The 12,454-nt window shown below is 41.6% G+C and overlaps 1 protein-coding gene across 3 annotated transcripts in view; it reads right to left on the bottom strand.

Annotated features, from left to right (window-relative positions):
* Positions 1 to 678: 678 nt before the first annotated feature.
* The window catches only part of camsap2a (calmodulin regulated spectrin-associated protein family, member 2a), a 55,588-nt gene continuing 43,812 nt past the window's right edge, over positions 679 to 12,454 (bottom strand). For 2 of the 3 annotated variants that reach the window (XM_084356042.1, XM_084356044.1), the window contains 9 exons: positions 11,055 to 11,086; positions 10,856 to 10,925; positions 8,547 to 10,653; positions 7,311 to 7,447; positions 6,709 to 6,932; positions 6,224 to 6,320; positions 4,202 to 4,317; positions 3,668 to 3,786; positions 679 to 3,223 (listed from right to left, as the gene is read on the bottom strand). In XM_084356042.1, the coding sequence (XP_084212168.1) occupies positions 2,918 to 3,223; positions 3,668 to 3,786; positions 4,202 to 4,317; positions 6,224 to 6,320; positions 6,709 to 6,932; positions 7,311 to 7,447; positions 8,547 to 10,653; positions 10,856 to 10,925; positions 11,055 to 11,086 (3,208 nt within the window). In that variant the 3' untranslated portion in view covers positions 679 to 2,917. The remainder of the gene's footprint in view (positions 3,224 to 3,667; positions 3,787 to 4,201; positions 4,318 to 6,223; positions 6,321 to 6,708; positions 6,933 to 7,310; positions 7,448 to 8,546; positions 10,654 to 10,855; positions 10,926 to 11,054; positions 11,087 to 12,454) is intronic. The other variant, XM_084356043.1, reaches the window with a different exon arrangement.

The raw sequence follows: 12,454 nt of genomic DNA, 5'->3' as shown, positions 1-12,454 counted from the left end.
CTTGGATGGAGGATGGGTCTCGTCCCAGAATAGACCCCATTAACTTTTGGTGCTAGAAATGTTTGCTCACGTTCTTTAACATTGGGAGACGGGGCTTGTTCGTTTCATTTTTGTACATTTTTCAGCAAATATTTCATGGATCTTGATGAAAAAATCAGGCTTATTCAGGTGCGTAAGGAAACTGCTGGGTGCTTGGTGGAGGTTTACGCTCTACTAGGGGGACATTGTAGTTTCTCTCTATTTTTGAAAATGTTAACAAACCATCAATTAGGTCAATTAGGTTAATGATGAAAATCAGTAGATTAACTCATAATGAAAATAATCATTAACTACAGTCCTATAAATATATATGTATAACAGCCACAGTGGACATTTTTTGAATGAAGTGCTTGAAACATCAGTACATTTGTCTGCTTATACTCACATTCTTTTACTGAAGTAACATTTTTAATCCGGAAGTTTTACTTGTAACAGTATTTTCACAGTTTTGTATGAATACTGCTTAAATAACTTAAATAGCAAATAAATAAGACTAATATTTCCGGTTGCATAGTGAAAGACATGATAGTCCTTGTTGTCAAATCCTGTCTCTACACCTCGTAAGTAATATCTATAAATCCATAAAAAATTGATGTACCCTAAAATAGACATTTTGTTTTATAATTAAAACCACATTAATGCTGAGGCCATGCTTAGTTTTAATAAATGCAAAAAAAGAAAAAAAAAATACAAAACAAAAAAACTAAAATGAAACTACATGTTCAGCAATATGTCGAATGACAGCACAGCGTTGACAAACAAAACAAAGTCATCATAGTGAATAGGTATGAGCTCACATGAACACACTGTACAATATCATTACAGTTTAAATAATCATTTACCTTGGCCTTGAGCAGCCCGAAGCAGGTGGACAGAGCTTCTGTGGACAAATCCTTTCAATAAACAACAGAGAAACACTTCTTCACTCTGTCATACTAGATTACATTTTCAAAGACATGTACATGCTCTCTTTTGGTCATAAATATCCCCCCCCCCCCCCGATTGAAAACAAAGCACCATGTTAGTAGACGTTGCTTTGTTGGAAATTGTACCTGCAAATGGTTTTGATTTTACATTTGGTGGCAAAAGGAACATGATACTGACACCAATGAAACTCTGAGGCGAGTCTCTACCCGTATGCAGCAACAAAGATCTGCAGTGTTTTGCCTTGTATTACTTTGCGAAATTGATTCTGCTAGTAACAGAAAAAAATTACAAAAATGTAACACAATTACTGTATTTCTGGCCTATTTAGGACATGTTGCATCTATAGGCAACAGACAAATATGCTGCTAATGCGTCACATAATGTAATCTAATTTGGATCGACATACATTTGTTTTTATGTAAGAGCTGACACGACAATAGTAACAGTGTGGCTGTTTAATGAATCAGGGAATACTTGCAGTGATGTATGACTGGCTTTCTTCAGAGCAATTAATTTCTAACTAATCAGCAATCTAAACTGATTATGCACTATGTTTACTGCATATGGTGTGTGGTGGATGCCTTTACCAAAAGTGCCTTAGAGTATTATAAGTGCAGACTTTGTGAAAATGAGTAGGCCAAGTGTGAATCTGAAGAATTTATAGTCCTGTCAAAAAAGTTCCAGTACAACAATTTCATTTCCTGATATTAACATGAAGATAAATACTTCTTTTGGAATTCAGACATATTCCTGATACCAGCGGGTGAGAGTGTAATCGTACATTATATTAATATACTGCAAAGGTACTACATGGTGCAGTTGGCAGCATTTCAAAATAAAAATAAAATAATACTGAGCTGTTCCATTCATTCACAAATCTTCTGTGAACAAGCAGCAAACTGATCTACAACACTGGCTCTCAACCATTTTGGCTGAAGCAATGCCTCCTCGTAGATATATGTAACTTTAATCCCCAAAGGATGATTTTTATTTTCACTGTCTGCCAATCCTACTTAATTATTGGACTACTTCTGGAGGTTGCAACTACTTCTATATATCGCAAGACAACGGAATTTGACAGCAACTACACACAGGACAGCATATTTGTGTATTATAAATATATTTTTCCACACATCGAACATTACAGCTCTAATTGTCTGCAGGTATCCTGACCCACAGGTTGAGAACCAGTGATCTAGAGTAACGTCCTGCATTCTTTAAAATCACTTCCTCAAAAAGGGTTCTGAAAAAGCTGAAACCTCTTGGCTTTGTTGAGCTGAACACATGTACTGTGTGGCTAACACTGGCTGTATGCAATTCATTTTTTGGCCCTTTGTGGTTTTACGTACCTTAATATACAAACTGTTTCACCCACAGAGATGAAGAAAAATTGTTCTTCCAAATACAAAAACCCCATCTGTATGTTTTACAATCGCCTCATTGCACTCACGCTAAAACAAAACGTGCATAAGGCCACACATCAACAGGATAATGCAAACACAAATCAATCTGTACATGAATTAAAAACATTCAGTGCTTCAGTGTACCCAATAAAATGTCCTGGCATTCATACTGTCTCTTTTTTGTCGTTTGGCACATTGGAAACAAAACCGACACTCACACACAAGCCTTCGTAAACTGACTCAAACATGACAATCTCTTAAAACACAGAAGTGAGAAGCATTTACATCATTCCTTTACAGTGGCATACATTCCAGTTGTTCAGAATCTTTGAGTTCTATCCCATCCAGTCCAGAGTAAAAAGGAGAACCAAGGACAGGAATGCAATGGAGAGGAAAAAACGAACAAACATGAAGTAGACAAATATGCATTCAATCTAACTGGCATTGCAGGTGCTTGAATCTTCATGGATATGTACAGTGAAGTGCAAATTGAAATGGGTATGTTCCATTTGAGGGGGAGATGGTGAAGTTCAGGGTATTGAGTTCCATTAGGACTGGGCAGGCACTACTTTTTTAGGGGTGGCTGGCTTCTTGGTTTGCCAGAGATGGTTGTGGATCGTCACCGCGTCCACGCTGGCCGACATGGTCTTGGCTGGTATCTGACTGAACTGCTTCTTGTCCGAGTTGTACTTGTAGAGGCCATCGATCATCTTGCGCGTGATGCTCTTGGGGCCGATGCCTGTCAGCTTGTTGATCTCCTCCGTCTCGGGGCAGTACGTGTAGAGGGAGCGGAATTGGCAGCCGGCATCTCGGAACAAAACCAAGAAGTTGTTGGCTTCTGATTTTTCCATTTCCTGTTAAGGTCAGGGGAGAAAAGCTCATTAGATGACCAGAGAACTTGCTATTATTTTTAATTTTCCTGTTCCCTTGTTAATGCTACCTCAAAGGCTCAATATTTACCTGCTGTCTTGATAAATTCTGTATAATATACATTTTCGCATTCATATTTCTAAATGTCACATCATCATGATTTCATGATCGTTTTTTCAGTAAAAATGAATGAATCATTCTCAATAGTCGTGATTCATATCGAAATTGTAATACCTGGCACAATAATCATGATGCATACATGGGTTTGCTTTTAACCATATCATGTAGCCCGCATTTACATTATATACTTTTTTGTGGCTTTACTTCATAGGAGTAAAACAGACAGGACGAGAGATAAAGGTCCCATGACAGTTTTTAATCCACACTGTGGAAAGTATGTGGTGTAGGGTTAAGCTACACGCTGTTACCTCCAGGATCTTGTTCTTTTGCCCCTCGTTAACCTTGCCTGCGAGGCAGCAGTGGGCCAGAGCGTTCTGGATGATGTGCTTGTTAGATTTGGCACTGGGCTCCTTGTATAGCTTCGGTCCTGAATGAGAACAGAGAGGGGAACAACATCAGGATAAGACTGTTGTCATGGCAACTCCTCCAGTTATGTCAAAGAAAAGACTAGTTCCCTCCCTATTTTTACTCTTCCTTTTGATGAATCATGTATGAAGATTTTCGGGGATGTGAGCTATGAATGCATGCATTTAGATTACAGCTTAAGTTTGGACAAAAACAAATTACCATGTCAAAAAGACTAAAAAAAAACACTGTCCTTCAATATAAGAATACTAGATGCACTGGACACAAAAATGACCCTGATGTTATTCCATAACATCTGCTCTTCTTACCGTTGACTTACTAAACATCTAGGCTATCCTGAATCTTAAATTGACAGCTAGTTTGGACGTTTGCATTGAAAACCTACTCGGCAGTCGATATATGCTAAGATGTCCTACCAGTGTACTCTGTGTTAGATGTAACAGAGGAGGTTGTGGATCCATTTTCCCAGTCCTTCTCTCCATTCCTGCTGCTGGAGCGACTTGGGGACAGGAAGCCATCGGCAGAATCTGGCCTACAACACACACGCACACACACATACACACACAGTATCATATCACCTTTCTGCATTGGTGCTGTTTCTGAACACTCAGCAAATTATACTGTAGGCAGGGCAGGAAAATGCCAATGTCATCTCCAGAACTTTATCCTTCAAAACAGCAGTATTTGTCATTTTCCCACCCTGTCTACAACATGCTTGTATAGATTTGTGTGTACTGTGGAGGAAACTGTGTGTACTGTTTCAACACACAGTTTGAGTGTCTGTTGTACATCCTTACAATAACTAGTGAGGAAGCAAAGCTTGCAAGCACAGGCAGTGAGTGCAGATATGTGAAGTAGTCTGGTGCGTTTAAGGTCAATAAAAGAGGTCAGTGAATTACAGTGCAGCACTTGGCATTTACTTGCTCTTTTTCTGGACTGCAGCAGGCTTATGTCTCCTCAATACATTGGCAATCTTAAACAACAAGTGATTTCTAAATATACAGAGTGAATAATGCGTTTTCTACTGGGATTACAAAATACACTATTCTGCCTCTGTAATTAAGTGGGAATCAATGAGCACGGCAAATGTACAGTGAGAGCAACTAAAGCCACACTTGCTTGTAGTGCTTTTTTGGTGAACTGACCACGTTAACAAGTCATTTTTGGATAGGATATTTCAGTCTAATTAGATTATCTTCACATGTTTCAAGAACAACTGGCATTAAATGACAATGCTGAATACCTTACTGGCAGTTTTTATGACACAATATAGGGTTAAATGACTTGATAAGATGGATTTTTATGCAAAGTGTGTTCTTCAGAACTGTGAATCTGACAAAAAACATTTTGCTTTGATGTTTTTCAGGTTTAAAAGAAGCCAGAGCAGGCGTGTAAATTGGCGAGGAAGGCCCAGCAGAGAGGTAAGTGGAGAAAGAGAAGTGATTATTTTGTGAAGGCAATGAAGTTAAAAGCGCAGCGTTATTCAAAGTGCTTTGGAGTTAATCATAAGGAAATATGTTGCTTTTCCTTAAAGTGCTCGATCAATCTTATAAAACCCAGTGTGGGGGCAGGGTTTCAGTGCAGGATTGGGCCCAGGACAGCGTGAAGCACCTCAAGCAGAAACTAACCTTCTCCTTCTCAATTTAGGAGAGCTCAGAAAGTAGAAGAGACTGCCAGAGGCTAAACTAGCACTTCTGACATGTGCGAAACAGCAGGAAAGAAAGTATAAAAGGAAGGAGGATATAAGAATACAGGAGAAATGTTAGACCTGAGAACTGGAGTTAGTCTGAGGAGCTTGGCTTTAAAAAAAAAAAAAGGGTCAGAAAACATCATATTATTTTGTTATTCCACTTTAAGAACAGATGTTTGTTAAAATTCCCTCCGAGGTCAAATGTTGTCAGATGTTTTCAGGTTTGACATGTAATGTTGTGACAATGTTATCTTATTGTGAATGTCCAGTCAAATTTATGTCTGGCAACACCCCAACCAGTAATGTGAAAGAGGCTTTTTCCTCGGCTATTAAGGAAAACACCTCTATAATCTGTCTTTCTCAAGAATTCAACCTGCATTTGGTATTTATATTATGCATGGATTTAATGCTCTTTTACAGCGGCTTAGTGACTGTAATTCTCAGAGCAAGTGAACAAGGTTAAAATGAATTATTCCCTACATTAGCATAATGTCTGAGTCTGATTTTTTTGTTGTGTTAGGACTTCAAGATTTTCAGATTTTTAGACTCCTTTCTCCTACAAACTGGCATGAATGCAAAGCGGTTTTCACAATTATCATGTTTTACTAAACATACTCCATTACTATATTCCTTAGACCCCAGAAAAAAATCAAACTTCAATTTACAATAAAGGCTACACTGAAACCATGTATTTTTTTTTAATTGCATTTCACCAGCAGTTAGTTATGAACTTGTAAAAACATCTCACCTTGGCGATCTCTTGTCAGAGTGAACGCTGTCGCTGTCTCCCAGGGTGAGGGAAGCGAGGGACAAGCTGGAAACTGAAAAGACACGTTGGCGTGAACCTGGATGTGAGGATGAGATGCGGCACAGCACGACACGATGTTAAACAACAACACCAGGCTGTCCACTGTGTTTTGTGGAAATCCTGTCACAGAGCAATGCAGCCTGCAGAATATGTAGTTATACACATTAGATATTGCTTAATTTATTTGACATATAAAAACATAGACAAACACACAAAAGTGCTGCATTGCTCCTCAAGTGTATCAGGTTATATTTCTGCTCTAAATTGATCAAATTAGATAAATACTTTGATTTTTGTCCATAAAATAAGAATAATCTGTGTAATACCACATTCTCAAGTGGCACAAAGCAAAGTGGCAGCAGAACACAGACTTGACAGATGGGATGACCTCAGCCTCTCTGAGAGGAGGCTGCTACCATGGTTACCTGTGGCAGCTCTGACAGGGGTTTTTGGTGAGTCCATGCTGTCACGATGGATGGACTTGGGCCGGCCTCGCCTCTGCTTGGCGCCTCCGGCTGGCCGAGGTTTGATGACAGTGTCCATGTCCTGCATCAGTTTTAGCTGCTTCCGCCTGAGATATTCCTGCTTGATGAACTCCCTCCTAGCTTTGTCCTCCTCCTTCCTGAGGCGCTCCTCCTCTGCTTTCAGTCTGAGCAGACAGAACAAAGGGGTGGAAGTCAGTGCAGTGGGGTTTTCTGATCAATGTAGTAATTACTTACTACAAAAAATATAGAAAACAAGTATAAACTGTTGTATGAAACCTCTGGCACTGTGGTCAAACTTTATTTCCATTCAGATGATGTAAATTAACTTGCTAATAATTGTGCTGATAAGAGTGATCCAATTTCTATGTCTTGTTTTAAGATTTGATATAACAAACAGAATGAAGAAAGAAAGAAAGAAAGAAAGAAACTACAAAATAAATTGACTTTTGTCAGACTAAAGGAAGGAGCACACAACACTGTGTTCCTATACCTGTGTGCTCTGAGAATGTGTTTGGACTTATTTTCCAGATGTGTCAACATACCGAGCTTCCTCCTTCTTCTGCTCCAACTCAGCCTCCAGCTGCATCTTCTTCTGCTGGGTCTCCTTCTCCCTCCTCATCCTTTTCTCCAACAGCGCAGCCCTCTTCTGAGCCATGTTCTCCTCTGCCTTTCCATCCTCCTGAGTCGCAAAGTGAACATAGTCAGCCAACTCCCACCGTTTGAGGTAAAGTGTGTGCTAACCAGAATGAAAATCCACTAAACGTTTAGTGAATATTATTCATCACTGTTTTGTTGTTGCTATTCACTGCTGACCTTCAACAGTAGTGAAACTAAAGAAGAGGCAGAGCTGAGCATTATTAGTGTGTAGTACCCCTTAAATCTCTTTACTCATCTAATCTGATACAATGAATTCGATAATCCCAAACTTGAACTGTTAATTTGAAAGGTCAACTCTCCTTTGTGTAAATTAATGTGACAGAAAAAGGCAGGCAGAAGCAACAGAGAAGAGTTTCTGGGCCAGAAGGGGTAGGGTGAAATATTGTAAAATCGTGCTTTTACAACACCACAAAATCAAATTGAATTCAGCTGTTTCTAACAAAGGCACACCTGAGTACAAATCAGCACCATTTAGAGTTTTAATGTGCACATCCCTCAGCATACACCCTCACACTCTATTCAACCCTTCTGTAAGCCCACATTTCCACAGCTGTGCCTGAATTATTCACAACAGCCCCAGTTTTATGACCTACATCGAAGCCCAGGCTGCAGATAGCGAGCTATCTTACAACCTATAAATGGGAAGATGATGCTCTTCTCGGCCGGCATGCTTCCTGAACCATTCATTGCCTTGTGTTAGGAACAAACATGGCTGCCCCAGGTTCAAATGTGATTACCCTTTTTTTAACAGCTGCTCCACTGCATTTTAAGGTTTCCAGTTACACTGACTCTGCATGCTGTGGTTTTTATGATTTATGCTGCTGGTTCTTTGTTCTGCTGTTCTTTTATGATTGATGGTCTTATTGCCTGCGTTGTTTACGTGTTGACTTCACACTTAGGTCCCAGGGCATAATCCAAAACAAATCTCCCACTGGAGGCAAATAATGTTTGTCCCTTTTTATAAAAAGAAACATCAACTGATAAGATTTCGATCAACTTTCTTCATGATAACGAGAGATAGTGCTAACAAATATAGACAATGGTCAGATGAATAAAAGCGAAAAGGAATTTCAGTTGTTCTTTGTATCATATGGTGACAGTTCTTTGAATCCACAGCCTACCTTGAAGAAGAAACCACGACACATCTTCTGTTCGTAATCCGAGCCGTCCACGTTATCCTGCTGCGTCTCCAAACCATCATCAAGTGTCAGATCCTCCATCGGCTTCACGACTGACAGAGGAACCTCAATCAAGCTGCTCTTGGCTTGGCCTGAAGCTTCTGGCTGTGAAGGAATCTCTGTAGGTGTCACTGTGAAGGTCTCTACCACAGGGTGTGCCAGAACCTCAGGAAATGAAGACTGAGTAGGTTTGAGGTCTGCAACTGACTTCTGATTTTTCTGCTCATCTGTTTCTGTGTCAGTGATCTTGGATTGGCTTTCCTGGGTTTGCTCTCTTTTGCTCTTGGGGGAGCTGGGGGGTGAGTTGGCTACACATATACTGGCAAGTTCCCTCTCTGGCGAAAGAAGTGACTCTGTCTCCTTGTTTTTATCTCCATCTGAGGCTACTGTTGCTGTATTGGCGGTTGCTGGTTTCTCCTGCATGTAAACAAAGGAACTTGCCAAGGGCTGGCAGGGAGAAAATCTCCGTAGCCTGGGGATGCTATCGACAGATTGAGGTGCAGTAAGCACTCGATTGTAAGGGGCAAGCTTTAGCTCGCTGGGACGAGCGGTGCGAGGATTACGTGAGTGGAAAGAGGCGGATTTGCGTTTGATGCTGGTTGGAGAACGGTGGGTGGAGCGAGGAGAGTCAGCAGGGGAAGAGGGTCCTGAGGATCGAGCAACAGCTCCAGCTCTGCTGTGTTTTTGTGGTGATGGGTTTGTATGAGGGGGAGGGATGACCCACGCCTGCTGATGCTGTTGCTCCCTCATGGCCATGATCACTTCCTGCTGCTGAGCCAGTCGCTGCATCTCGGTCTGAAGGAAGGCTAATGAATGATTCAGTTTCTCAATAGAACGCGTATACTCAGTGAGATCTACCTCCGTCAGCTGAGCATGAGCCTGCCCACCTTCCTCCCCTGCACCTGGTGACTTTGTCCAACAGGAACCTGTGCTGCTTTGCTCTGCCCCATCAGGTGTGTCTGCCTTGCTCCTTCCAAATTTGAAGGTGGGACTTGTGCTTGCCACCTTGCCTTCTCCTGCAGTTTTTCCTCCTTCCTCTCCACTAGCAGCCCCATCTCCTTTTCTCTTCACCACATTGAGAAATGCTGAGTGACCCATCTTTTGCCGATGCCTCGTAAAAGCGGCCTCCACTTTCTTCTTCTGTGCTTCAATGGCTTTACGTTTCTCTTCCAGCCTCATTCTCAACTGTACCATCTCTGTGGCCATGACCTGAGCAGGATCATTGGGTGGAAGTTGTATAGGTGTGGGCGATGCTTGAGCCGTTACGGTTGGTGTGGTTTGTTGATGGATGGGGCTGTGCTCAGGGGTTGGGGCCCAGGAGACAGATAATGGGAGGCCGAACTCAGAGCCCTCAGGAGTGGTCTTGAGGGAGCTGCTGCTGCACCTCCCTGAGTCTGGCGCTGATGGAGTGTGCTTCTTCAGCTTCTGTTCGGCAAAGCTGGTCATCTTCACTCCTGAGGGGGATCTGCTCTGATTGCTCGGACAGGGGCTTGGCGTGTCCATATCCAGGTCCATGTTCACAGAGCAGTCCTTCAGAGAGGAGTCCTCATCCAGCATGTCTTCTGTTTGAATATGGATGCCAGTGTCCACCTCGGTGGTGTCTGTGGTGCTCTGAGGCCCTTTGGAGTCCAACTCTGACACTGGCTCCAAGCTACCAACACCAGCCCCGTGGCCCTGACTGTGCAGAAAGAAACCACTGTTTATCCCCTCCACTGGCGGCCTACTTGGGCTGTGGATAATCTGGAGGGCTTCCTCCATGGAGGGAGTTGTTGCCATGACACTTCCATGTCCGTTGGGGTATGCTCGCATGTCAGGCTCCATGCCAGCCAGGCTGTCTGGGCAGCCTTCCTCCTCAATGCCAACACTCTGACCGTTCACTGGCTGGAAGGACAGGTTACGCTTCATTCCTCGAGGCAAATGTTGGACTTTGAAGCCAGAACCATCATCAGTGCTGACGGACCTGACCATGCCACGCATGGAGGAAAGAGGGCCGGGAGCAGAGTCCTCTTTGTCAAAGGGGATGTCAAAAGACACTCCATAAGGCCCAGACCTTAACGGAAAAAACAAAAAGAAACTATAAATACATCTTCAGATACTTTTTAGAATTTCTAACAAACTGTAAAGGGTTATTTGAGGGAAGAGGCAAGAGATTTGGCAGCATCACAATATGCTTTTCTTAATCTTAATTAATTCTCTTGGGGATTGGATTCTTTAAATGAGCAGCACATGAACAGGACTGCAGTACTACTAACCGTTTCTCTTTGGGCCAAGTGCCGAGGTTGCCATCGACAAAGGACATTGAGGTTGACCTCTTGATCTCTCCTGGATGACACAAGTAAGCACAGTCAGAGTCAAAGCAGAAGTTGTTGTACCCACAAGCCATCATATTTTGATATGCATACCTAATACTACAATTTTGGTAAAACGAATAAATAAATAAATAAAAATCACCTGAGTTTCGAGGCTGAGGTCGGAGGGGCAAACTGGAGAATGAGAGAGAAAAATTAGAGATGTGATACATTATAATATACTGTACATTTTCATTGTCCTTTTTTACAGAAGCCTTAAAGGGCCATGCATTCATACATTTTATTTCCTCCGTTTTCCCGTGATAATGAGATAATTTCATCTGTTTTCTCGAGATCTCGAGTTATTATCTCGAAATAACAACTGCCGTTTTCCCGAGATAACAAGATATTTTTCTCGAGATCTCGAGATAACGAAACTTTGTTTTCCCGAGATAACGATATAATTAATTCGAGATCTCGAGATAATGACTGTGATATGATAGGCCTGAGATTATGGAGACGCCCGGGACCTCGTAGCTGGTCAGCTATGTAGTTAACGACGACATCAGGCTCACTTAGATTGCGCCGCCGATATAGCTGAAGCCTTGCTAACCGTCTTTTTAGATTACGCACACTAATGTGTATATTATCTGTAATAGCAAGGTATAATGCTATTTCAGCCTGTGTCAGGCCTTGATTGAAAAGATATGTGACGCGGTGATCGATATGCTCCTGCTCCTCTGACATTGCTACACTGAAGGATGTTTCCTGCAATGATTTAATATACTACACTATCGTTTTGTTTTCTCGAGATCTCGAATTAATTATATCATTATCTCTGGAAAAACGGCAGTTGTTATTTCGAGATAAGGAGGAAACAAAATGTATGAATGCATGGCCCTTTAGGGCTTTCGTATTAAATCATTGCAGGAAACATCATTCAGTGTATCAATGTCAGAGGAGCAGGAGCATATCGATCACTGCGTCACATATCTTTTCAATCAAGGCCTGACACAGGCTGAAATAGCATTATGCCTTGCTATTACAGATAATATACACATTAGCGTGCATAATCTAAAAAGATGGTTAGCAAGGCTTCAGCTATATCGGTGGCGCAATCTAAGTGAGCCTGATGTCGTCGTTAACTACATAGCTGACCAGCTACGAGGTCCCAGGCGTCTCCATAATCTCAGGCCTATCATATCACAGTCATTATCTCGAGATCTCAAATTAATTATATCGTTATCTCGGGAAAACAAAGTTTCATTATCTCGAGATCTTGAGAAAATTATCTCGTTATCTCGGGAAAACGGCAGTTGTTATTTCCAAATAATAACTCGAGATCTCGAGAAAACAAATGAAATTAATTTGTTATCACGGGAAAACAGAGGAAATAAAATGTATGAAAGCATGGCCCTTTAAGGCTTCCGTACTTTTTAGCTTCAGTGTATCCAGATAATGTTTTTGCTGTACAAAGCTGATCTTATTTGGCTTAATCAGTCCCACATATTCACACCTGTTAACTACTAGCCAACACCAGCAGCCTCACTTAACTTGCAGTGA

This window comes from Pagrus pagrus (assembly GCF_965226575.1).
Source record: "Pagrus pagrus genome assembly, chromosome: 6".
In the NCBI taxonomy this organism is placed as follows: Eukaryota; Metazoa; Chordata; class Actinopteri; order Spariformes; family Sparidae; genus Pagrus; species Pagrus pagrus.
Note: the sequence above shows the minus strand (reverse complement) of the source record. Positions and strands in the feature narration are given on the sequence as shown.